This window comes from Erythrolamprus reginae, chromosome Z (assembly GCF_031021105.1).
Source record: "Erythrolamprus reginae isolate rEryReg1 chromosome Z, rEryReg1.hap1, whole genome shotgun sequence".
Lineage (NCBI taxonomy): Eukaryota > Metazoa > Chordata > Lepidosauria > Squamata > Dipsadidae > Erythrolamprus > Erythrolamprus reginae.
Window position 1 is genome coordinate 82,807,057 of NC_091963.1, and position 26,702 is coordinate 82,833,758.

Genomic DNA, 26,702 nt, shown 5'->3' on the forward strand with positions numbered 1-26,702 from the left:
GCTCTAGCTCAAGCAATGGCGCCCTCATGTGGTGACTTTGTCAATGACCCGAGTATAAGCCGAGGTTGTGTTTTTCAGCCCATTTTTTGGGCTGAAAAACTCGGCTTATACTCGAGTATATACGGTATATATACACTTACATACATACATACATACATACATACATACATACATACATACATACATTCCTGATTCCCTGAATTTTGGTTCCTGTTTTTACAGAAGCTGGGTAAACTCTGAACTGTGAGTGAAGTGAGAAATACCAGATACATCTCATTAGTGAAGATTTGTGCTGGTTTGCATCCCAAAGTGTTATTTATGCTCTGTAGATGGAAACAATGTCAAACTGAAATGCCTTAGACTTTGCTTATTTGTTTGTGTAAATAATAATAATTCTTGTCCTACCTTTGGAGAATAGTCTGACTCCCTCTTCTTTTTAGCAACCCCTGAAATATTGGAACACTGCTATCATGTCTCCCCAGTCCTTCTTTTCATTAAACTAGAGATACCCAGTTCCTACAACCGTTCTTCATATGTTTTAACCTGCAGTCCCCTAATCATCTTTGTTGCTCTTCTCTGCACTCTTTCTAGAGTCTCAACATCCTTTTTACATGATGGTGACCAGGACGGATTGCTATTACCACTGCTACCAGTGTGCTTTGTGCGCAGCTTTGGTTGTGTTGTGAGCACACGTGTGCTGTGTGCGCGCATCCCCAGCGTGTTTTTGCTTCTGCGCATTCGCAGGAAGCAAAAACGCACTCATTCAGTGCGAGAGAGAGAGAGATTTCAGCAATTTGTGTATATGAGAGAAATAAACATTTCAAATCTTTTTCACTAGGCAAACAATTTTCCAAAAGCTGTTGCAGCCGCACATACATTTCTTTTGAAACATCCAAATGATGAAATGATGAAAAGGAATATGGCATATTACAAAAGCATGCCTGATGCTGAAGATTATATTAAAGATTTAGAAATCAAATCATATGAGGTACAGTTTCTACCCTTATTTATGAACATTTATTTTATATTCTGTAAGTATGTGTGTATATATATATATATATATATATATATATATATATATATATATATATATAAAAATAATTTATTATTTATTTATTTATTTATTATTTAGATTTGTATGCTGCCCCGCTCCGCAGACTTGGGGCGGCTCACAACAGAATACAACAATTCATTTTTAGCCTCCCATAATTTCTTATTTTTATTTGTAAATTATAATAATAATAGTTTTATTGTTAAAATGCCTAATTTGGTCCCTTGACAATCCATCACATTTAATTTACTAATTTCAAAATATTGGTGGAAAGTAAATTCTCTAATGCACAAACGCTGATAACTTTCTAACCCAAAAAGTGGAAACAGGAACCAGAGGGACTGCAATACTCGACCTAATTCTAACAAACAGGGAAGAAATGATAGAGGGAATTGAAGAAGAAGGGACACTGGGTGAGAGTGACCATGTCATCCTCAAATTCAACATACTACAATCACCAACTGCTGTACCCAACACCACTAGAGTCCCAGACTTCAAAAAAGCGGACTTTAACAAGCTCAGAGCAAACCTAGAAAAAAAACCCAGAGTCCTAAAAGAACTGGCAGACACCATTGCGGAACCAATTCTCCTCATCTACCAAAAGTCCTGGACCACTGGAGACCTTCCGGAAGACTGGAAATGAGCTGACGTAGTCCCCATCCAGAAAAAAGGTAAAAAGACTGACCCAGGCAACTACAGACCAATCAGTCTGACTTCTATACCTGGAAAAATACTGGAGAAAATAATTAAAAAACAACTTTGCCACTACCTAGAAACAAACAACATTATATCCAACAGCCAGCATGGGTTTGTCAGAAACAAATAGAATAGAATAGAATAGAATAGAATTTTATTGGCCAAGTGTGATTGGACACACAAGGAATTTGTCTTGGTGCATATGCTCTCAACGTACATAAAATAAAATATACATTTGTCAAGAATCATGTGGTACAACACTTAATGATTGTCATAGGGGTCAAATAAGCAATGAAGAAGCAATATTAATAAAAATCTTAGGATATACGCAACAAGTTATAGTCATACAGTCAACATGGGAGGAAATGGGTGATAGGAATGATGAGAAAAACTAGTAGAATAGAAGTGCAGATTTAGTAGAAAGTCTGACAGTGTTGAGGGAATTATTTGTTTAGTAGAGTAATGGCGTTCGGGAAAAAACTGTTCTTGTGCCTAGTTGTCTTGGTGTGCAGTGCTCTGTAGCGACGTTTTGAGGGTAGGAGTTGAAACAATTTGTGTCCAGGATGTGAGGGGTCAGTAAATATTTTACCCGCCCTCTTTTTGACTCGTGCAGTATACAGGTCCTCAATGGAAGGCAGATTGGCAGCAATTGTTTTTTCTGCAATTCTGATTATCCTCTGAAGTCTGTGTCGGTCCTGTTGGGTTGCAGCACCAAACCAGACAGTTATAGAGGTGCAGATGACAGACTCAATGATTCCTCTATAGAACAAATCATGCCAAACCAACTTCATCATTTTTCAACAGCATAACCAAATCAGTGGACCAACACAACGTAATAGACCTCATAAACTTGGACTTCAGCAAAGCTTTTGATAAAGTTGTCCACAACCTCCTAATCCACGAATTAGAAAAAAAACGGGGTAGGTTACAACACATGCAGATGGATAAACAATTGGCTGTCCAACCGCACACAACGAGTTGTCCTCAACGGTTCCAAATCCACATGGAAGAAGGTAGGCAGTGGGGTTCTGTCTTGGGCCCTGTACTCTTCAATATTTTCATCAATGACCTGGATGAGGGAGTAGAAGGGGAACTAATCAAATTCGCAGATGACACCAAACTGGCAGGGGTAGCCAATACCCTAGAGGACAGGCTCAAAATACAGAAAGATCTAGACAGATTAACACTATGGGCCCACACTAACAACATGATGTTCAACATCAACAAGAGCAAAGTCCTTCACCTTGGTAAAAAAAAACCTAGACACACATACAACCTGGGAGAAACCCCACTTAGCAGTAGTGACTGCGAAAGAGATCTTGGAGTCTTGGTGGATAATCAACTAAACATGAGCCAGCAATGTGCAGCAACAGCCAAAAAAGCCAATACTATCTTAGCTGCATCAACAGGGGGATACACTCCAAGACCAGGGAAGTATTAATACCACTCTACTACGCCCTGGTCAGACCACATCTGGAGTACTGCATCCAGTTCTGGTCACCACACTTCAAAAGAGACATTAAAACTCTGGAGAAAGTGCAGAAAAGAGCAACCAAAATGATTAGGGGACTTGAAACCAAGACTTACGAAGAGAGATTGCGGGAACTGGGCATGGATAGCCTAGAGAAAAGGAGGGGCAGAGGGGACATGATAGCTGTATACAGGTATATGAGGGGTTGCCACAGAGAGGAGGGGGCCACTCTATTCTCCAGAGTACCAGAGGGCCGGACAAGGAACAATGGCTGGAAGCTGACCAAGGAGAGATTCAACCTAGAAGTAAGGAAGAACTTCCTGACGGTCAGAGCGATCAACCAGTGGAACAACCTGCCTGCAGAGGTTGTGAACTCTCAAACCCTGGACACTTTCAAGAGGAGATTGGACTACCATTTGGCTGGGGTGCTTTAGGATTCCTGCTCAGGCAGGGGTTTGGGCTTGATGACCTGCATGGTCACTTTCAACTCTAAAAATAAATAACAATAAATAAATAAATAAACAAAGAAATAAATAATGCAGAACTTTATTAGCAGATTCTATAAATCTAAGACAATGTACGTTTCATAGGAGGGAAAGTATAATTGATAAGTTATGTATTAGAGAAATGACCTCTTTGGATCTCTGCCCAAGAAAAAGAAAGAGTAAAGCAAAGCAAAATTTAAATTTCATAAAATTTGGTCTTAAATTAGATCATTCAAATAAAAGGTTTGTCACATTCCTTCAATTTTTCTTGCCTTTTAGACTCTCTTTGTCAGAGCAGTAAGGGCCTACAATGGAGAAAACTGGAAGACTTCAATTTCAGACATGGAACTGGCACTTCCTGATTTCTATAAAGCCTATTATGATTGTACAGCTGCCTGTGAAGGCTCCCGAGAGATTACAGATTTTAAGGAGTTTTATCTGTCTATCACAGGTGAGTGGTCAGTTATATTCTAAAGTAATGAAACAGTTTCTGGAAAGAATCCTTACTTTCTAAATTTCACACCCACTTATGTGCTTTATAATAATCAGTTTTCAGCCAATCGGTAGAGGCGGAGAGTGAGAATAAGAATTAAAAATGAAGGGATTCATCTTTGACATAAATATGGTTATTCTAGTGATTGTACAGATGAAGACGTTTGTTCAAAACATAAATTAGATCTACATATACAGTATGTACGTAGTACGTCAGGTACAATGGGAGCAAAAGGGTAGGCCGCTCTCAGGGAACGAGGACTCGCTACTTGAAAGCGATTCTTTGTTCTGGCCCTTCGAGCTCATACCGTATAGCTGGTGTCAGACATAATCAGGTGAAGCAGTTGATGTTATGTGCCGGTGCCTTGAAACTGTCAGGCTTAGACTCAATTCCGACGACTGAAAAGCTCTGGACATTTCCTCCAAATGATCATATTATCTGTCCATTGTTTGGGGGAGAAATTTTAACCCCCTCAGAAAGGGTCCGTAATCTCAGAAATGGTTCACCAGTTACCTACCTGGACTCTACTCACGGTCATTCGTGCCCTCATCACCTCATGTCTCGATTATCACAATGTGCTCTATATAGGGTTACCCTTGAAAAGGTTCCAAAAATAGTCAGGTCTTAAGCCAAGTTAGGACTTTATTGGTGATAACCAACACCTTGAATTGTAACTGGAGACTAATTGGTAACCAGTGCAGCATGCGGAGTGTTGGTGTTATGTGGGTGCAACTAGGTACACCCACAACAGCTTGTCCAGCCACATTCTGGATTAGTCTCTGAAACGTCTCCTGCCACATACCTCCCAGAGACCAATTAGACCAATCTCTCAGAGCTGGCCTTCTCCAGAGCTCAACAACTAAGCAATGTTGGTTGGCGGGCCCATGGGGGAGAGCCCTCTCTGTGGCAGCCCCAGCTCTTTGGAACCAACTACCCCCCCCCCAGGCCAAACTGCTCCTACCCTACTGGCCTTCTGAAAAGCCGTGAAGATCTGGCTCTGCTGACAGGTCTGGGGGCCATGAGCATTAACAGATTACTTCCAGCTGATGCCATTTTTTATTGGTATGTGTGATGGTATGATTGTATTGTCTGGATCAGGTTTTTTTTAATCATTATTAATCATTAGGGGTTTTATTGTTTATAGTGGGGTTATATTAGTGGAGTTTTTACTGTTTTAATGTTTGCATTGACTTTTTACTGTACTGTTTTATTGTTGGGTCCTGAAGGAGAGGGCGGCATATAAATGAAATTAAATAAATTAAATAAATAAATGTATTTTTTATTTCATATTTAATTAAATTTGATTATAATATCAAGTTTTCACTGAAAATAGAATTTCCATATATCCCTTTCTCACATAAAAGAAGCCTACATATAATATTTATGATCACTTATTTCATTATATAAGAAACATTTAGCTTCTGCACAAAATTGTTCTTTCTTTCTGCCTACCTATTTAGTGTACACATTGTATGAATTAGTCCTACAATATGACACATTATTCACAAGGCCTAAAATAGCCAATGAATAGTTATAATCTAGATTGGAGAGAAAAAAATCAAGAAATCAATCAAACAAAAAAGAATTACCGTATTTTTCGCTCCATAAGACGCAGTTTTTTTCCTCCCAAAGTAGGATGAAAAATCAGCAGCGTCTTATGGAGCGAAGATGCAGGCAGGGAGGGGGGGGCGGCGCAAGCCCAAAAAGCAGCGGCAGCGGAGGCCAAGTCTCGCTCTGGGCTGTGCCCCCTCCGAGCGCTCGCCGCCTGTCCCTGTCAGCGGCCCAGCCACCTTCACCCGTCTTTGCGTTGCTTCGGAAGCCGCTCTGCATCAGCGGTAAGGAAGGTGGAAGGCAAGCAGCAAAGTGGCACTTGGCGAGCGGAGAGGCGCTTCGCTGGCTGCGGGCTTTTCGGAAGAGAAAAGTGAGATGTTGCTTGTTTGTATATTTTCCCAATTCCCCTAGGGCAGTGTTATTGTAATAAATATTTTAGCCTACTTTTTGGCTCAAAATATTTTTTTTCTATTTTCCTCCTCTAAAATCTAGGTGCATCTTATCAGCAGGTGCGTCTTATAGAGCGAAAAATACGGTAACTGAAATTGAGATCAAAATCATAGTAATTAGACAGTGTAATGTTTAATTACATCCTTAATTATTGAAAATACAGTGGTACCTCATGATACGAACCCTTCGTCTTACGAACATTTCGTGATACGAACCCGGGTTTCATGATTTGTTTGCCTTGTCTTAAGAACCATTTTCACCTTACGAACCCGAGCCGGGGGCGTGGGCTCTCCTACTGCGCATGCGCTCTACCTTGTGCTCTCTTACTGCAGCAGGGATTTCCCTGCCTTGTGACTGTCATTTCCGGAATTTCCTCCCTGCCTCCCTCCTATTCCTCCTCCTCCTCTTGTATTCCGCCTCCCTCCTAGCCTTCGGGCAGCATTCGCCTTCCTCCGCCGCCATCGGCACCCAGCTACTCCTTGTCTTCTCACTTCTTTACAAGTTGACAGTCGGGCGGCGGCGCAGAGGCTGGGGGCGGTGAGGGTGTGTGGAAGAGGTCAACGGGAGAACTGGGGGGAACCGCAGCCACAGCTCCGTGGAAGGGACCCGGCTGGGAAGCTCCCGAAGGTGGTCTTTGCGTCATCCCAGGAAAGCAAGCAGCAGGCTGGGTCTTTCCCCTAGGGGCAAAGGTGGTGGTCGCGGGGTGGTTTTGCTGCAGGCGGGTGTCTAGGCACCGCAGCTCCCCCCAGTTCTCCCGCGGACCTCTTCCACACACCCCGACTCCCCCAGCTTCTGATCTTTTCTTTCGGCTTCTGGATGGATGGGAGGAGCTAAGCGGCCAGAGGAATTAATGTAAAACGCCCCTGGGCTGGCAATGTCTCCGTGCTGCTTAGCTCCAGCTGTCCAGCCCGAAGCCGAAAGAAACGCTGGTAAACAAAAGGCAGAACTTTCAGCTTCTGAGTGGATGGGAGGAGTTAAGTGGCTGGGCTGGCAAAAGCTCCGTGCTGCTTAGTTTTTCCCAAAGCTGAAAGAAACGCTGCTAAATAAAAGGCAGAACTTTCAGCTTCTGGGTGGATGGGAGGAGTTAAGGGGCTGGGCTGGCAAAAGCTCCGTGCTGCTTAGTTTTTCCCAAAGCTGAAAGAAACGCTGCTAAATAAAAGGCAGAACTTTCAGCTTCTGGGTGGATGGGAGGAGTTAAGGGGCTGGGCTGGCAAAAGCTCCGTGCTGCTTAGTTTTTCCCAAAGCTGAAAGAAACGCTGCTAAATAAAAGGCAGAACTTTCAGCTTCTGGGTGGATGGGAGGAGTTAAGGGGCTGGGCTGGCAAAAGCTCCGTGCTGCTTAGTTTTTTCCAAAGCTGAAAGAAACGCTGCTAAATAAAAGGCAGAACTTTCAGCTTCTGGGTGGATGGGAGGAGTGGCCACTGCTCCCCCCAGTTCTCCCGCTGACCCTTTCCACACACGCACACCATCCCCAGCCTCCGCGCTGCCGGCTGTCATCTTCTAAAGAAGCAAGAAGAGGAGGAGGAGCTGGGCGCCGGTGGTGGCGGAGGAAGGCAAATGTGGCCCGGAGGCTGGGAGGGAGGCGGAATACAGGAAGAGGAGGAGGAGGGAGGCCAGGAGGAAGAGGGGAAAGGAGGGAGGGAGGGAGGAGAGAGAGAGAAAGGTTTCTGCCTGAACTTACAGATAGGGGTGGCGGCACAGCGCGAATCCGGCAAGGGCTTCCCCAACCTTTCCCCAACCGCTACTGGACTCCCGCAAGATGATTCTGGAACCCCAGTGGGGCCTCCCAGACACAAAAAATCAGAGAAGACGCACGTACAAACCGCCCGTGCGTTTCCCTCCCTTCCCTTCCAGTCATTGCAAGCCGGACAGTAACTGTTGAGTTTTCGGTTAATCCACCCATGAGGGTCCCTCCGGACAAAATCCGAATGCCAGCGGTTAATGAGGCAAAAGGGGTGAATTTGGGGCTTGCACGCATTAATAGCTTTTCCATTGATTCCTATGGGAAACATTGTTTCATCTTACGAACTTTTCACCTTACGAACCTCCTCCTGGCACCAATTAAGTTCGTAAGACGAGGTATTACTGTACAGCTATATTAGTGAAAAAGCAGTTAGTACAAGTTAGCAAGATGGTTCATGAAAAGTTGTAGGGCAGAAGGGATTGATTTAGGAAGCTAAAATAGGCTTAGCTCTGCATGTTCCTATTTCTCTTTTTTAGATTCCCATATCCAAATTTGTGGGGAAAGCTTTGTGAGAGATAATTTGAAAAACAAACTGAGAGGGGGAAAATCAACAACATTTTTTCTGGATTTGATTTCCTTTTTCAAAATACCATATTTTATAGCACCCTGCATAATATGGAAAAATAAATTAGAAAAGTTATTTTCTGTGTCCCAATATCACAACAATGTTGAATGTTATCCTGCTTGCTTGAATTACCATGAAATGCTTACAAAGCAATTCCTATTAAATATCGTTTAGAATAGATTTGCTGTGACTCATAGTGTTGGCTTCAATCAATATTGCAATCCTTAATTTTGAGGAAAAATCTTGGAAAAAGCTGGAAAATAAGAACTCTGTGCCTCAAATGGAAATACTGAAATGGGCCGAATTAATTCAATTGGAAAAGAAGTGGAAAGAGACCTTTGGGTTGAGGCAGTTTTAGTATTCACTCAGAAAAAAATGAATCAGAATGATTATTTGAACCCTGCATAATCCCAACACATTCAGAATTATTTTTAATAGTTAAACTAATGACTTGTTCTAGGAATGTTCTAAGTAAGTAATGTTCAGATTTTATTTTTAGATCACTATACTGAAGTTCTTAAATGCAAACTGAGATGCGAAATTGATCTGACACCTGTCATAGGAGGCTACATTGTGGAAAAATTTGTGGCAACTATGTATCACTACTTGCAGTTTGCCTATTATAAATGTAAGTTAAGAGTTTTGTTCTTGAGCTGAAACTGACTCTAGCAAGATGTCTGGATGAGAGCTAAAATGCCAAGATGCAATTGAAGCCTCCTCTTCTTGTTTTTCCATAAATGTTTATTCTGCCACACAAATCCCAGTGGCCAATTAGGTCCCACAGAGTTGGCCTTCTCCAGGTCCCATCAACTAAACAATGCCATCTGGCAGGACCTAGGGATAGAGCCTTCTCTCTGGTGGCCCCAGCCCTCTGGAATCAACTCCCCCTGGAGATTCGAATTGCCCCCACCCTCCTTGCCTTCCGCAAGATGTTAAAGACACATTTATGCCGCCAGGCATAGAGAGACTAACCCTCCCCCAATATTTCTGACTCTAGCATTTGAGAATGGTGTGTTTGTGTAGAATTGAAAGTGGGTTTTTTTAGTAATAATGGGCTTTTAAATTAATTTTAATATTGGATTTGTATCATATTGTATTTTGTTGCTGTTATGAGCTGCTCCAAGTCTTTGGAGAGGGGCAGCATACAAATCCAATAAATTATTATTATTGTTGTTGTTGTTATTGTTATTTAAAGCGACAGGGCTTCAATTATGTAATCATATCCACAATTTTGTCTGCTCCTGATGGAAAGCAGTACAAATGTGGGTTGTTGTTTTTACAGGAGTCTCTACTATAGAGTAATTTGCCTGTGAAGATGATTCCCCCCTCTTATTTATTTATTTATTTATTTATTAGATTTGTATGCCGCCTCTCTCCGAAGACTCGGGGCGGCTAACAACAATAAAAAAGACAATGTAAACAAATCTAATATTAAAAATAATCTAAAAAATCCCAATTTAAAGAACCAATCATACATATAAACATACCATGTATAAATTCTCCCATGCCTCCTGGAAGGAGAGTCCAGCATGGGTTTTGCTCAAGTCTTATTGGTAGGACTGAGTTTCAAATTAACATAAATACATAATAATTAGGTACCGCCCCCTTGCTGCCCCAAGTAGCCAGTTTTAAAAAACTCAGTCGAGGTTAAGGACATGAGTTTTTTCTCTCCCCTTTAGGTTGAGTATATAAAAGTGAATTAATGTTAATAAATATTATGTGAACCTTGTAATTTTGTTCCCTTTTTCTCATTCAATAGGTTCCTGATCTGATGGGGTCTCTGCCCTCCGCGGGCACCACCCCCACCTTTTCTCCTTTTGGGGCCTCTTCTCTCAGCGGGTACTGCCCACCGAGGAGCAACCGGGCTATAATTGAATTATTATTAGGACCTGGTGGTCCAATAAGCCCAAATCACCCCAGATGGGGGGGGTCCGTCCCTCCCCATTTTCGGGGGCGGCGGGAGACAAAGAACGCCGAAGGGAAACCGCGGCGGCCTTTTAAAGCCGCCTAACAGCTGATCGACCGCTCGCAGGGGCGAGCGGCAAAGGGAGGCTTCGGCAACCTCCGAGCGGCGTGCGAAGCGTCGGATGGCGGCTGCGGCGAGGCTTCCCGACCTCGCTGAGTGCACACTCGCCCTGTGAGGCGATTCTTCTGGCCGCCATGTTTTTCGCTGGCAACGTGCCAGAAGCGCGAACGGCATAGCATTGCCGTTTTAATTAGGCGCGAAATGGGCAGCTGGCCAAGTGTCAGTCTTCTGAAGTCTGCCCGGAGACAGCCGACGAGGTCACGTGGTAGGCTGACAGCCTATTGCAATGCTGCCTTTTCGCTGTCAGTCCTGTCTGCATGCCATTGCTTGCAAGTGAGAGCCTTCTGTTTCTCAAAAATAACTGTGGCTGTGCACGCTTTGTGGATTCGATCGTGAGTACGCTGCCCCATATTATACTAATGAATATGGCAGACCAACTGGTCAGTGCAGAGGAGCAGGCCCAGACTGTCACACCTGTCAAAGGGAAGGATAAGGCCACCAAGCCTAAGAATAAGTCCTCCCAATCAAGTTCCTCCCTTCGTGAGGCTGAGAGGAAGATCAAGGCCCTAGAGCAGCGTTTGGAGGCGGCCTTGTTCCCCCCCATCGTAGGTGGACTCACTATAGGCCCTTTCCAGCCTCTTCCTCCATCTGCTTTTCCACCTGCTGCTTCCATGGGCCTCCAGGGCACCGCAACAGAGAGAGACTGGTCCCCTGACAGGCAGATTCCTCCTCCATTGCCATCAACTGCAGCGAGGCCTGAGAGGCCTTCCTCTTCTCATAGCCAAGCACTGCCTCAGGCGGGGTTACAGACGCCACTCTATGTCCCCTCATCTACCTTTACTCCAACGGCAGCAGGTCTTAGAGACCATACAGATGCTTGGCAGGCCTTTGCACCTACTCTCCAGGACATTGTGGCCAATGCATATACGCAGGGCATAGCTGCAGCAACCCAGCGGGCCAATGCCTTTCCATCTCAGCCTATCCAACCCAGAGACATCTGGTCAGCACCACCGCCTCCTACTGGGTTGGATTCTATGTCAATTGACCACTCCAACTTTGAGGAAGACAGTGACCACGGAAATGACCTGTCAGATGACGAATTCACCTTTCCGGAGCAGCCACCAGTGGCCGGCCTCTTTAAACCCTCCTTGTTTAGGGTTTTATTACACAAGGCAAAGCAGGCCTTGGATGTGCCGGGAGCAACACCACTAGTGGAGCCAGGAGATGGGCCACGCACTTCGGCAGCATTATGCAAGGAGCCAACCAAGGAATCGGACAAGGTTCCTGCACTGGAAATTTTTCTCGAGAATATTAAGCGCCCATGGCAGCATCCGGCTGCGGCGCAGGGGCCCTCCAACCTGGAACGCAGGTTTTATACCTTTGACGACAGCATGGAAAACCTGCTACAGTTTCCCCCGGTGGACAAGCCAGTGGCTACTTTGGTCTCCCGCGCTGTCATACCTTCAGAGACAGCGGACAACTTAAAACCGGATGAAAGAAGGGCGGAGACACTTCTCAAGAAGACCCACCAGATGGCGGCATGGGCTCTTCGGGCAGCCTCCACTGCCTCGTTCTTCAGTCGGGCATCCATCATGTGGATCCAGGAGGTTCAGGCGAGGCTGGGCCCGGACGAGACTCGATTGCGCCAGGACTTGAATAAGCTCCTCGCAACGGCGGAATTTTCCACTGATGCTACTCTGCATGCCGCTAAATTTGCCTCCAGGGCTATGGCGTCCACCATTTCGTCGAGACGTTTACTTTGGCTAAGAAACTGGCAGGTGGATGCCAAGTCGAAGTGGACATTGTCTTCTGCTCCCTTTGAGGGCACAAAGTTGTTTGGGGAGGCCCTTGATCCTGTCCTGGTGGAGGATAAGGATAAGAGGAAAGTCCTTCCAAGATCTTTCCGCCGCCAGGACCGAAGGACTGGCCCGTACTCCCGTAGACAGTCCTTTCGGTGGGACTCGTGGTCGGCCAATTCACAGCCGGCCAGATCTTACTCCCAGGGTGCCTTTTCATCATCGTATAGGAATGACAGGCAGTATTCCCAATACCGGGGCAGAGGCTTCTCCCAAACAAGACGACCTTTCCGGGGATACCAGCAACGCAATGCTCGGCGTTCCAAGTGACTGCCTGGACGGCATTCCTCTGGGGGGCAAGCTACAAAAGTTCAGCGAACAATGGCTAGCAACCACTTCAGACCCCTGGGTATTAGCCACCATCACCCGGGGACTACAAATAGAATTTATGTACAGCCCTCCACAGCATTTCGTCGCGTGCCCCGTACCCAGGGACCCCGCAAGGAGGTCTCTCTTGGATCAGGAAATTCTCCACCTTTTACAGATCCAAGCGATCGAACCCGTTCAGGACAGTTCCATAGGTACGGGTTTCTATTCAAGGGTGTTCCTCATACCCAAGGCCTCCGGGGGTTGCAGACTCATCTTGAACCTCAAACGTTTGAACCAATATGTTTTTTACCGACGGTTCAAGATGAGCTCCCTCCGCTCCATTCTGGCCTCGGTTCGAACAGGGGACCTTCTTACTTCGGTCGATTTAAAGGAGGCCTACCTACATGTTCCCATACACCTGAACCATCGACAGTTTCTCAGATTCTGTCTACACAACGTCCATTACCAGTACAGGGCAATGCCCTTTGGCCTGTCATCGGCCCCACGTACCTTTACGAAGATACTGGACGCCCTGCTGGCCGATCTACGGTCCCGTCCAATCCGAATCTTAGCATATTTGGACGACATCTTACTTCTGTCTCCAGATCGCCAGAGGGCGCACAAGGACTTGCAAACCACGATGCGTTGTCTACAACTTCACGGCTTCACCATCAATATGCCAAAAAGCCACCTGATTCCGGCCACCAGACTCATTCATCTGGGGGCAGTGATAGACACAGTCGCCCAGAAAGTATATATCTCTCCAGAGCGGCAACTCAACATCTGCTCTCTGGTAAACAGCTTGCAACAGGAACGACGGGTCCCATTGTCCTTTCTGTCCAAGGTGCTGGGGACCCTGGTCTCCTGCGTGGACATTGTTCCTTGGGCCCGTTACCATTACCGACTGCTCCAGTGGACTTTACTCCCATTTCAGCGTCGAAGACTAAGCCATACACACCGTCTAACCTCTGTGAGTCGCGAGTTACATTTTTCCCTGAGATGGTGGAGATCCCCAGCACTGCGGCAGGGCACACCCTTCGGACCATTCCGCCATACTATCCTCACCACGGATGCCAGTCTGTTAGGGTGGGGTGCACACGTCCACTCTCAGGTAGCTCAGGGATTCTGGAGCCCCCAGGAGCTACGTCCAATCAATATCAATTTTTTGGAGCTGCGAGCGGTCCGCTTGGCTTTGCTGACCTTCTCTACCCTACTGGAAGGTCAGCACGTCCTCGTACGCACGGACAATGTAGCGACCAGGGCACATTTAAATCACCAAGGCGGAACGCGCTCTCTCAGGTTGATGGAGGAGACGGTTCTTCTCTTCGACTGGGCAGAGACTCATCTCTCTTCCCTGCATGCAGAACACATTGCGGGGGAGGACAACAAACAGGCGGATTGGCTCAGCCGCCAGGAACTGGACCCGACGGAATGGAGACTCGATCCGGTTCTATTTCAAGAAGTCTCACGTCGGTTCGGAGAACCGGTGGTGGACCTGTTCGCCACTCCCCAAAATACCCAGCTCCCGAGGTTCTACTCCCGATTTCCATCTCCGGGAGCCGAAGGAGTCAATGCACTACATCTTCAGTGGCCAAAGGCCCTACTGTACGCCTTTCCCCCAATTCCACTTATTCCATCAGTGGTAAGGAAGATCATGATGGAAGAAGCGGAGGTGATCCTCCTGGCACCGCATTGGCCTCGGAGACCTTGGTTTGCGGACCTCAAGGAACTGTCCATCTCTCCACCGTGGAGGATCCCGAACGACCAGATCTCCCTCAGTCGGGTTCGTGTACCATCCGGAACCCCAATGGTTCCATCTAACCGCATGGCATTTGAAGGGGACAGGTTGAGGAGCTGTCACCTTCCCGAGAATGTTATTACAACTATTCAAGCGGCCAGACGCCCGTCCACCGTCCGCATTTATCAGGCGACATGGGCAGCCTTCCATTCCTTCTGCAATAACAGGAACTTACGACCAGAGGATTCCTCGGTCATACCTATCTTGGAATTCTTGCAGAAAGGTTTGGAGAAAGGTCTGGCGCCAAACACGCTAAAGCGCCAGGTCGCAGCGCTTGCCACTATTATAAAATGGGACGATGGGGGATCCTTAACTTACCACCCGTGGATTAAGGACTTTCTCAGAGGGGCTACGAACACACACCCTCCTCCTGTTCATCGTTTCCCAACATGGGACTTAACTTTGGTCCTTCAGGCCCTCACGGGGCCACCTTTCGAACCGCTAAGGACTGTTTCACTGCGTTATCTCTCCTTCAAGACGGCCTTTTTGGTGGCAGTCACCTCGGCTAGGCGGGTGTCCGAACTGTCCGCGTTGTCGGTAAGATCTGATTTGTGTCAATTTCATCCAGACAGAGTTTGTTTACGCCTGGACCCCACCTTTCTTCCAAAAATCAACACACACTTTCACAGAGCTCTAGAGCTGGTGTTACCAGATTTCTGTGCTCGGGGAGATCACCCCTTAGAACTTAAGTGGCACAAGGTAGATGTACGCAGAGCATTGAAACTTTACATCAGGCGTACCAGCAGTTTACGCAAAACTGAGGCCTTGTTTGTGTCATTTAGTTCTAGTAAAATGGGCTGCAAGGTGTCTTCTAATACCATCAGCCAGTGGGTAAGGATGTGTATAGTTGAGGCATACAAGGCGAGTTCAAGGACTCCACCGAGTGGTATACAGGCTCATTCAACAAGGAGTGCGGCTTCCTCGGCAGCTTGGGCGACGCAGGCACCACTTGAAGATATCTGCAGAGCCACGGCGTGGAGTTCACCCACAACTTTTATTCGTCACTACAAGTTAGATGCCTTCGCTTCGGCTGAAGCGGCCTTTGGCAGACGTGTACTCCAGAAGGTGTGCGGGGAGGTACAGCCCATGGTTCATCAATCTCCCTCCCTGGAACATTAAACCTTGGGTATATCCCATGCTGGACTCTCCTTCCAGGAGGCATGGGAGAAGAACCGTTGTACCTACCTGAACGGTCTTCTCGATGCCCTGGAAGGAGAGTCCATACCCTCCCTAAGAACCATGGGAGTTCTTGTTTGATTGTTATTAAAGTTTCATTATGGTTGTTAATAAAGTTGATTAATTTACATCTTTTCGTTTTTTAAAACTGGCTACTTGGGGCAGCAAGGGGGCGGTACCTAATTATTATGTATTTATGTTAATTTGAAACTCAGTCCTACCAATAAGACTTGAGCAAAACCCATGCTGGACTCTCCTTCCAGGGCATCGAGAAGACCGTTCAGGTAGGTACAACGGTTCTTCTATAAGCCTAGAGGGGAAGGGAAAATTTCAATTCCCCCATGCCTGACGACAGATGTGGGTTTTAAGGAGCTTGCGAAAGGCAAGGAGGGTGGGGGCAACTCTGATATCTGGGGGAAGTTGGTTCCAGAGAGTCGAGGCCGCCACAGAGAAGGCTCTTCCCCTGGGTCCCGCCAGATGACATTGTTTAGTTGACGGGACCCGGAGAAGGCCAACTCTGTGGGACCTAACTGGTCGCTGGGATTCGTGCGGCAGAAGGCGGTCCCGGAGATATTCTGGTCTGATGCCATGAAGGGCTTTATAGGTCATAAACAACACTTTGAATTGGACCGGAAACCGATCAGCAACCAATGCAGACTGCGGAGTGTTGGAGTAACATGGGCATATTTAGGAAAGCCCGTGATAGGTCTCGCAGCTGCATTCTGCACAATCTGAAGTCTTCCAGTATTCATGTCTTTCCAAAAGTTTGGTTATTTCAGAAATCTAAGCTATTGATGTCATGAATGCTGAATTAGATTCTGTCAGGTTATTTGTTATAATTAATGTAAGATTGTGCTGTTTATTACTATGTGCACTTCATATATCATTAGTACATATTGTCATTTTTACAAATTATAGGCAGTTTTGAGCTTTAGTGTTTACTGTCTATCACAGGAAATTGAGCAGGGACCTGTCATTCTTGCCAGGGGCCCTTACATTTGGTCTTTAGCCAAGCTGGTGTCTGATTGGTTCTTTGTTTGTACCTGATTTTGAATAGCCATTTTGACTGGTCAGAACTGTTGTCTAAACCACAATCATTAATACATGAAACCCAATAATACCAAAAGAAAATAGTATTGCTCAGCAGATGAATTATATCTTCTGCCCAAAATGATATAATCCCTTTGATTTTCCTAAAAGCACTATTTGAATCACTATGAAAAGAGTGCTCACTTTGCTTTGCATCTTTTACATAGAGATGATCTAAATCAGGCTGTCAAATTCAGGGTCTGGGGTGTCAATCTCAAGGAAGTGGTTGGATCCAGCCTGCACGGCCATTCTGAAAATTGTAAGGGGCTGGTCCATGTTGCTTCGGCCCAGCCCACAACAACTCAAAGGGTGTGTATGAGGACAGGCAGTATGCGCATGCATGCACAGGTCTGGCCCACCCCACCCCAGCATGCACAGGAGACAGCAAATGCACAGGCCTGGCCCACCCCATACTAGTGTGTGCACATGCTAGTATTGCCTCATTGATTGCTCGCCCCTTGTTCGCCATTATCTCCTTTTCCTCATGGATTGGGGAATGCAGCAACTGCTGTCATTGCCCCTCCTCACCACCCCCACCATGCCAGCCCTTGCATCACTGGCCTGCCTCTCCAGCCACTGTCCTACAATCCTCATACTCTCCCATACTCTGTGTGTGGCAGTGGCAGTGCCTCCCCCCACACACACTTGTGGAGAGGATGGATAGGGTGTGCTGTATCCTTCTGGGAGCCCCTACGCTGCATTATAGCGGCCATGCTCGGCCTGGTCGGAGAATGAAGGGCAGGAAAGTGTGCTCTCCCCTTGCTCCACACTTCCTTTCCCACCACGTTGCCCGCAGAAGTAGTATTGCTCGGCTCCTGCATACCACCTGCCACCTTATCAATCACAAGGATGTGCAGAGGCAACATGGGGAAGGGTCAGAGTTGTTAGGGCTTTGCCTGAACTGGTACCCCAGGCTCAAAGGCCCACTTCCCGTGGAATGTACCTCTTCCTCCAGCCTTGAGATGGGCACCGCTTCCTATTCACTGCCACCATGCTTTGAAGAAGCCCAGATGGACACTACATATTGGATCTGGTAGTGAGTGGGTAAGCACTGTGCCCTCCCCCTCTTCCTGCTGGGCCTGCTAGTGAAGCACTACTCTTGTGCACCCGACACCTCAGCATCAGGCTTTCTAGTTGGACAGCAGAAGTTCTGGCAGGCTGTAGTTACAACCAGAAACCATCTCCCCATCACCCAAAGGGCAGCACGCATGTAGTGGCCATTGGTTTCTGGCTGTAACTGTCCTGCCTCGCCTCACCTTCCTCCCACCACTCCATCCACCAGAGACCCTTGGATTCCCTCCTTAACCCTGCCTGGCCTGCACAAGCACTACCCACGTGAGCTATGTCAAGCTGGCCATGCTCCTGGGCCACCACCCAATCAGCTGTGTCCATCCCGGGCCATGCCCCTCCTCCTCCCCTCCCCTGGAAGACAGCCATAATATTGATCCAGTCATCAATGAAATCAAGTTTGATACCTATGAATTATAATATATTGCCATTATCAGAATGAAATTAAAAATGCAGATGAAATGAAGAAAGAATACATAGTTCTGATATTAAGGCTAACATGGCATATTTACTTTTAATACTATAAATTGAATAATTTTAGTTGGGAATATATACTCCTACTATGCATCACATTTCAGTCATTAAATCTAATTTCAGATTAAAGTGTATTATATTTGTATAGTGTATGTTGTTACAATAATATATTTTTGAGAAGTTGACTTAATTTATTGCATATTTAATTTAGTGAATGATTTGAAGAATGCAGCTCCATGTGTTGCTAGTTACATGCTTTTTGACCAGAAAGATGAAGTGATGAAACAGAATCTTGTCTATTACCAATATCATAAAGATAAATGGGGACTCACAGATGAAGATTTCCACCCTAGAGCTGTAAGTACTACCGTGCTGGCTGCATCAAACCAAGACCTGAATTCCACCATCCAACCCTCAAACCGCCACCATCCAAAACCATCCTAACTTCTAAATCCACCTCCAACCAGGATCTACCTGCCATACCTCCCATAAACCATAACATTCAAACTACCATCACCCAAATCCATCCTAACCTTCAATCCACCTTCAACCAAAACCAACTCCAATTAAACCAAGACTAGGTATGCACACTCCTTTCTTCCTCTACAACTACTGATAATCTCAAATGCAAACTAATTAATTCAGGAAGCATCATTAACAAAATACTTGAATTCCTTCTCTTACTAAAAACTGCCAAATTCAAAACTGACATAATATTTATCTGCGAAACATGGTTAAACGCATCCCTCCCAGATTCCATTATCACAGTAAGAGACTATCACGTTTACAGATCTGATTGCGTCACCCGTAGAGGGTGGAGTAGCAATCTTCTATAAGAAATCATTGAACCTAAAAAATGTGCAAGTTAAACAAGAATTTTATCTTCCAGAAAATATCATCTGTGAAGTGACCTTAGATACCACACTTCACTTCCTTCTATGTTATAGAGCCCCTGATTATGACATCCCACATGCAAACAAGCTAACCTCATTACTAACGTGGGCTGCCTCCTACCCACATCCTCTTATATTTCTTGGCAACTTAAACCTACCACATATAAACTGGACCCTAAATGAATGTACAACCGAAATCATTCACTCAACTAGTCTAGGACCAGATCAACTGGTTACAGACAATACTAGACTCAACAATTGTCTTGATCTCATCTTCTGCAACAGTTTACACTAAATTTACAGACTACAAATAAAAGAACCCCTTTCTAACAATGACCATAGCACGATTGAATTTTTTCTCAACATATGTCCTTGCAGAATCCACCATAATGATGGAACAACCAAGTACAACTTTAAAAAGGCCAACTATGACATCATTGAAGCCAGCCTCTCATCTCTTGATTGGCACACAATATTCTGCAGCTGTACTGAAGATTACTACAATGTATCTTTATTTGAAATCCAAAGAGTCATTAAATTATATGTAACACTAATATTCCCCAAAACCAAGAAAAATAAATTACACATAAAAATAAGGAACCTTCAATCACAAAAAAAGATTTATTTGGTGCTATGTTGCAAACTTTAAAAGGTGCTACAAAAATTTATGTCACTAAATAAAGACTGAATGCACCAATTATCACATCCATCAGGAAGAAAACCTTCTACGAACGAAGTCCACCGGCTGCGTCTGAAATTTTGTAAACAATAAACTTAAAGACAGTAGACCCATCCCTACCTTTAAAGGACCAAAACTATAATGATGAAACTGTTAAAGCTAACCTCTCTAACACGTTCTTTAGCTCAGTCTTTGTCAACAGCAATGGCTCATCCCCGACCTTCCATTGTAGTACTACAACCAAATTTAATGATCTAACACAAATTGATTTTACAGAAGAAAATGTTAGAAAGACATTACACAACTTAAAACCATCTCTTTCTATTGGACCTGGTGGACTATGTTCTTACTTCTTTAAAAAGCTCTCCTCAACTCTGACTGAACCTCTAAGCATAATTTTTAATGATTTTTTCAGAACTAGTTACTTACCTAAACTATGGTCACTTGCAATAGTCACCCCCATCTTCAAAAAAGGAGATCCAAGCAACATCAAAAATTACAGATCAGTCTCTGGGTTGTGTCATTGCAAAGTTATGGAATCAATCATAAACCAAACCATCACACTCCATCTTGAAACCAAACATCTTGAAACAATTTGGCTTCAGGAAAAAAATTCCTGTTACTGTAATCTGCAACTCCTACACTGCAAAAACATATGGATCACTCAACTTGATCAGGGTAAAACAATAGATGCATCTACATAGACTTTTGTAAAGCCTTTAATTCAGTAGTTCATGATAAACATCTTCTGAAACTTAAATCCTATGGCATCTCAGACCATTACATGATTGGATTATAGCATTCCTGTCAAAAAGACAACAAGTAGTTAAAAGAGACATATAAACTCTGGAAAAAGTACAGAAAAGAGCAACCAAAATGATAAGGGGACTAGAAACCAAGACATGAAGAGAGGTTGCTGGAACTGGGGATGGATACTCTAATGAAAAGAAGGGCCAGGGGGGACAAGATAGCAGTTTACAGATATTTGAGAGGTTGCCACAGAGAGAAGGAGGTCACACTATTTTCGAGGGGGCCACAGGGCCAGACGAGGAACAATGAATGGAAGCTGACCAAAGAGAGATTCAACCAGGAAATAAGGAAGAAGAAAAAAAGGAAAAAACAAAAACAAAAAAGAACACCCCAAACACCCACAGCCAAAAGAAAAAAAGGAGAGTGCTTGTAATTGAGGACTCAATTCTCAGGGGAACTGAACTTGCCATTTGCATGCCAGACAATCAATCCAGGGATGTATTAATAAGTGATAGGAAATTTGGGGAATAAAGATCAGAATTTTCAGACATAAAAGGGAAAAAAGATAGATATACCTAATTAAGATCATTACCTAGATTTTATTTATATGATGTAAGCATGTTCTGTGTAATAGAAAAGAAACACTATTAGAATTGTAACGAAGGCACGTCACAAAACTTTTTCTTTTTCTTTTTTTAGTGTTTTGTTTTCCTTACTGTTTATGTCTGTGTTTTATAAATAAAAACCTTTTTAAAAAAATCAATCCAGGGACGTATGCTGCCTCCCTGGAGTCAAAATTTCCGACATAACTGAAAAAATAACCAAGATAATAAAACCCACTGACTACTCTCCCCTATTAATATTCCATGTGGGAACAAATGATACAGGAAAAGACCAAAAAACAACAATGAGGGACTATGACCAACTGGGCAAGAAAGTCAAAGACATGGGTGCAGAGATAGTTTTTTTGTCCATACTACCTACAAGTGGATGGCACCCGACAAGAGAACGAAAAAATCTGCAACCAAACCACTGGCTAAAGCAGTGGTTCTCAACCTTTCTAATGCTGTGACCCCTTAATACAGTTCCTCGTGTTGTAGCGACCCGCAACCATATGTCCAGCGCCAATTCTCCCAGCAGAGCTTTAAGTTGATTGGCACGAAGATCAGAGGGACACCCCCACCGTAAATGTCCGATTGGTTGGATTGTAAAAATATGTTCCAAGGCGCCAGAATAGAAGCTTTAGTTCCTAACACCATGGGAAATTTGTCTTTTCCCATTAAGGTCGTAGGCAACCCCTGGGAAATGGTGATTCGACCCCCAAAGGGGTCCTGACCCCCAGGTTGAGAACCACTGGGCTAAAGGGTTGGTGTCGCTAAAGAAACTTTGGATTTTTTGATCACGGATTACACTTTCTCCAGGATGGACTTCTAGCAAGGGACGGGTTACATCTCACCAAGATGGGGAAGAATGACCTTGCAAACTGTCTGGCCCAACTCATTAGAAGGGCTTTAAACTAATACCGTGTGGGGTGGGCAATCATATTTCAGAACCTAACACCAATCAGGGTCCTTCAGCAAGCAAGGTCAACAACAAACTAAAAAGGGATGGGAAGGGAGACACACCCAAACACCAATCAGAAGACATAAAGGGCCCACCCAAAAACAAGCACAAAGAACTCAAATGCCTTTATACCAATGTACAAAGCCTGGGGAACAAACATGGTGAACTAGAAATTCTAATCCACAAAGGCAAATATGACATATTTGGAATCACTGAGACCTGGTGGGATGAAACACACAACTGGAATATACAGATTAAAGGATACAAACTTTAAAAAAAATAGATCACACAAAAAAGGAAGTGGAGTTGCACTGTACATAAAAGACCACTACAATGCCACAGAGATTCAAGCTACAAGAGAAGAAAACCCTCTAGAAAGTTTATGGGTCAACATTAAAGAAAAAAAGTGCAACACAACAATTGGTGTGTACCACAGACCACCAGACCAAACAGAAACAATGGACAGCCTTTTTGACAACCAACTAATACACATATGCAAAAAACCCAACACAGTAATAATGGGAGACTTTGATTACCCAGACATTAATTGGAAAAATAATTCCACACCAAGTGAAAAATCGAACAAATTTCTGACATGCCTTGCAGACAACTTCATATCCCAAAAAGTAGAGGAGGGAACTAGAGGGGCAGCCACACTGGACCTAATTCTCACAAACAGAGAAGAAGTGATAGTAGGGGTCAAAACAGATGGGGTACTGGGTGAGAGCGACCATGACATTCTCAAGTTCAATATAATAGTAATACAAACAATTGGACCCAACAACACCAAAGTCCAGATTTTTAAAAAGCAGACTTCAACATACTCAGAGAAAACTTGAGAGTGATCCCTTGGACAACAGCCCTAAAAGGCAAAACCATGCAAGAAGCTTGGGAGATCTTAAGAACCATGATCGCAAAACAATGCTATCCCGATGAAAAAGAAACACATGAAATCCTAAAAGAAACCAGGTTGGCTACACAAAGACCTAACAAATAAACTGAATTTTAAAAAAGACAGATACAAAAATTGGAAAGGATACGTAACCAAAGCAGATTACCAATAAACAATCAGAATCTGCAAAGAAAAAATCAGGACAGCAAAAGCCCAGTATGAACTAAACCTAGCAACAAAAGTCAAAGACAATTTTAAAAAGCTTCTTTCAACACATTAACAACAACAAAAACCAAGGAAACAGTTGGTCCATTAAAAAATGAAGATGGCAAAGAAGTAATGGACAACAGAGAGAAAGCAGAACTACTAAACACATTCTTCACCTCTGTCTTCACTCACAAACATACCACAAAACAACATACTTGTGCCGCAACTGCAGAATTCAAAACCGGAACAAAACTCTACTTTAATAAAAATACAGTAAGAGACCACCTACTGGAACTCAATGAAATCACCAGGACCAGATGGACTACACCCCAGAGTCCTAAAGGAATCAGTAGATGTAATCGCTGAACCTCTGTATCACATCTTTCAAAAATCCTGGATCATAGGAGAAACAAGCCGACATGGTCCCTATTTACAAAAAAAAGGCAAAAAACCAGACCCAGGAAACTACAGACCAATCAGCCTAATGTCTATTCCTGGGAAAATACTAGAAAAAATAATCAAGAAACAGATCTGTCACCGCCTTGAGTCAAACAACTTAATAACCCCCAACCAACATGGATTCATCAGGAACAAATCATGCCAAACCAACCTCATCTCATTCTTCAACACTGTGACCAAATCAATTGACCAGAGAAACGCAGTGGACTTAATATACCTAGACTTTAGCAAAGCATTTGACAAAGTAGACCATAATCTTCTACTCTGCAAAGTGGGATTGACAGTAACACAACTAGATGGATTGAAAACTGGCTGACCGACCGCACCCAACGAGTAGTCCTCAATGGGTCTATGTCCACATGGAAAGAGGTAGGCAGTGGGGTACCACAGGGATCAGTCCTAGGCCCAGTACTCTTTAACATATTCATCAGTGACCTAGATGAGAGAATACAGGGGGAATTAATTAAATTCGCAGATGACACCATGCTGGCAAGAGTGGCAAATATCCCAGAGGATAGGTTTGGAATACAGAAAGATCTAGACAGACTTGTAGAGTGGTCTCAAACAAACAAAATGAAGTTCAATGTAGAGAAAACTAAAATCCTGCACCTAAATTTAAAAAAACCCCAAAACATACATACAAACTGGAAACCACACTCACCTCAAGCAACTGTGAAAGGGATCTCGGAGTTTTGGTAAATAATCAACTAAATATGAGCCGGCAATGTGCCGCAGCAGCTAAAAAAACCAAAACAATCCTAAGCTGCATCAATGGGGATACATTCCAAGAGGAAAGAAGTTTTAATACCACTCTACAACACCCTGGTCAGATCGCACCTGGAGTACTGCATCCCATTCTGGTCAACACACTTCAAAAGAGACATACTCTGGAAAGGGTACAGAAAAGAGCAAACAAAATGATAAGTGGACTAGAAACCAAGTCATATGAAAAGAGACTGCTGAAATTGGGCATGGATAGCCTAGTGAAAAGAAGGGCCAGGGGGGACATGATAGCAGTATACAGGTCCTTGAGGGATTGCCACAGAGAGGAGGGGGTCACACTATTTTCCAGGGCACTAGAAGGTCGGACGAGGAACAACAGTTGGAAGCTGACCAAGGAAAGAATCAACCTGGAGATAAGGAAGAACTTTCTGACAGTGAGAGCGATCAACCAGTGGAACGGCCAGGAGAGGTTGTCAACTCCCCAACTTTGGACATTTTCAAGAGGAGTTTGGACTGCCATCTGGCTGGGGAGGTGTAGGATTTCCTGCTTGAGCAGGGGGACTTGATGACCTGCAGGGTCCCTTTCAACTCTAATAAAATAGGTAGGTAGATAAGTAGGTAGGTAGGTAGGTAGGTAGGTAGGTAGGTAGGTAGGTAGATAGATAGATAGATAGATAGATAGATAGATAGATAGATAGATAGATAGATAGATAGGAAATGCCATATCTAATCTTGCTCCTGTCATCAGTGGTGTCCCTCAAGGCAGTGTCTTAGGACCCACACTCTTCATATTCCAAATAAATTGTGACCATATTATGAGCAATTATGTTCTCTTTGCTGACGATGTTAAACTATTTAATACTACCGACAATGCTGCTACCCTTCAAAAGGACCTTGACCATGTAGCAGAATTGTCTAACAACTGGCAACTTCAAATTTCAACCAGTAAATGCTCTGTCCTACATATTAGTAAAAAGAATCAGAATGCCAAATATATACTTGGAGATAATGAAATTGCAGACGACCCTCACTCTGTCAAAGACCTTGGAGTACTCATCTCCAATGACCTAAATTCTAAAGCTCACTGTAACAACATTGCCAAAAAAGCATTAAGAGTTGTCAATCTAATCTTATGCAGCTTCTTCTCTGGTAACATTGAACTGCTAACCAGAGCTTACAAAACATTCTTCAGAGCAATTATTGAATACAGATAACCTGTATAGAACCCGCATTGCATAACAGACATCAATACAATTGAGAGTGTCCAGAAATATTTCACAAGGAGAGTCCTACACTCCTCCTCCCACAACAAAATACCTTACTCCACCAGACTTGAAATTCTGAAATTAGACAATTTACAACTATGTCGCCTCCAAACTGAACCGATTTTGTAACCATAGTTCACAAAATCATATTACAAAATGTTCTTCCTGTTAATGACTACTTCACCTTCAACCGCAACAACACACGAACACATAACAGATTCAAACTAAATTTAAACCGCTCCAAACTAGACTGCAGAAAATACAACACCTGGAATTCACTACCTGACTCTGTTGTTTCTTCCCCCAACCCCAAAATCTTCAACTTTAGATTGTCTACAATTGACCTCTCCACTTTTCTAAGAGGTCTGTAAGGGGCATGCATAAGCACATCGTTGTGCCTACTGGCCTTGTCCCATTGTCTTTTTTTATCATTATTTTCTATGTTATGTTTATAAAACTACTATCCTGTACTTGATTGACAAAAATAAATAAATAAAAGTAAATGTTGGCTTATTACAGTCTAGAAAGAAAAGTAGTACATTATATTTGATTGGCTAACAATTCTATCAAAACTTCTAGACTTCTGGAGAGTGTGATTAGACTTGACATCAGTATGAGAATAGGCTTATTTTTTCTAGGCTTGTCATGTTGAACTTGAGACTTCAAACAGTGTTTGGATTTTAATTTGACACGTAGCTTTGCTGCTCTTTTTCTAGGAAGCCATTCGATATTGCAACATAACAATGCTTCAGAAAAAAATGTATGAATTTGCTAAAGAGTACGTGATGGATGATGAATAAGTAAGTAAAGCTGATTAAAGCAAAATTAATATTTTGAAAAGAAACTAAGGATCAGGTTATATGTTGGTAATAGGAAAAAAGAACACCTGTTTTTCTACTCCTAACTTTGCTTTTAAGAATTGACATGTTAACACAATATTTTGCATTTCTCCATGCCTATAGGTAGGTAG

General features: G+C 43.9%; 1 protein-coding gene across 3 annotated transcripts in view; it reads left to right on the forward strand.

Annotated features, from left to right (window-relative positions):
* CRTAP (cartilage associated protein) overlaps positions 1–26,702 on the forward strand; it is a 75,905-nt gene that overhangs the window by 47,665 nt on the left and 1,538 nt on the right. Inside the window, exons 2-6 of one of the 3 annotated variants that reach the window (XM_070727404.1) lie at positions 839–988; positions 3,983–4,154; positions 9,005–9,133; positions 18,513–18,658; positions 26,449–26,532. In XM_070727404.1, coding sequence (XP_070583505.1) covers positions 839–988; positions 3,983–4,154; positions 9,005–9,133; positions 18,513–18,658; positions 26,449–26,532 — 681 coding nt within the window. The remainder of the gene's footprint in view (positions 1–838; positions 989–3,982; positions 4,155–9,004; positions 9,134–18,512; positions 18,659–26,448; positions 26,533–26,702) is intronic. The other 2 variants (XM_070727405.1, XM_070727406.1) reach the window with 2 other exon arrangements.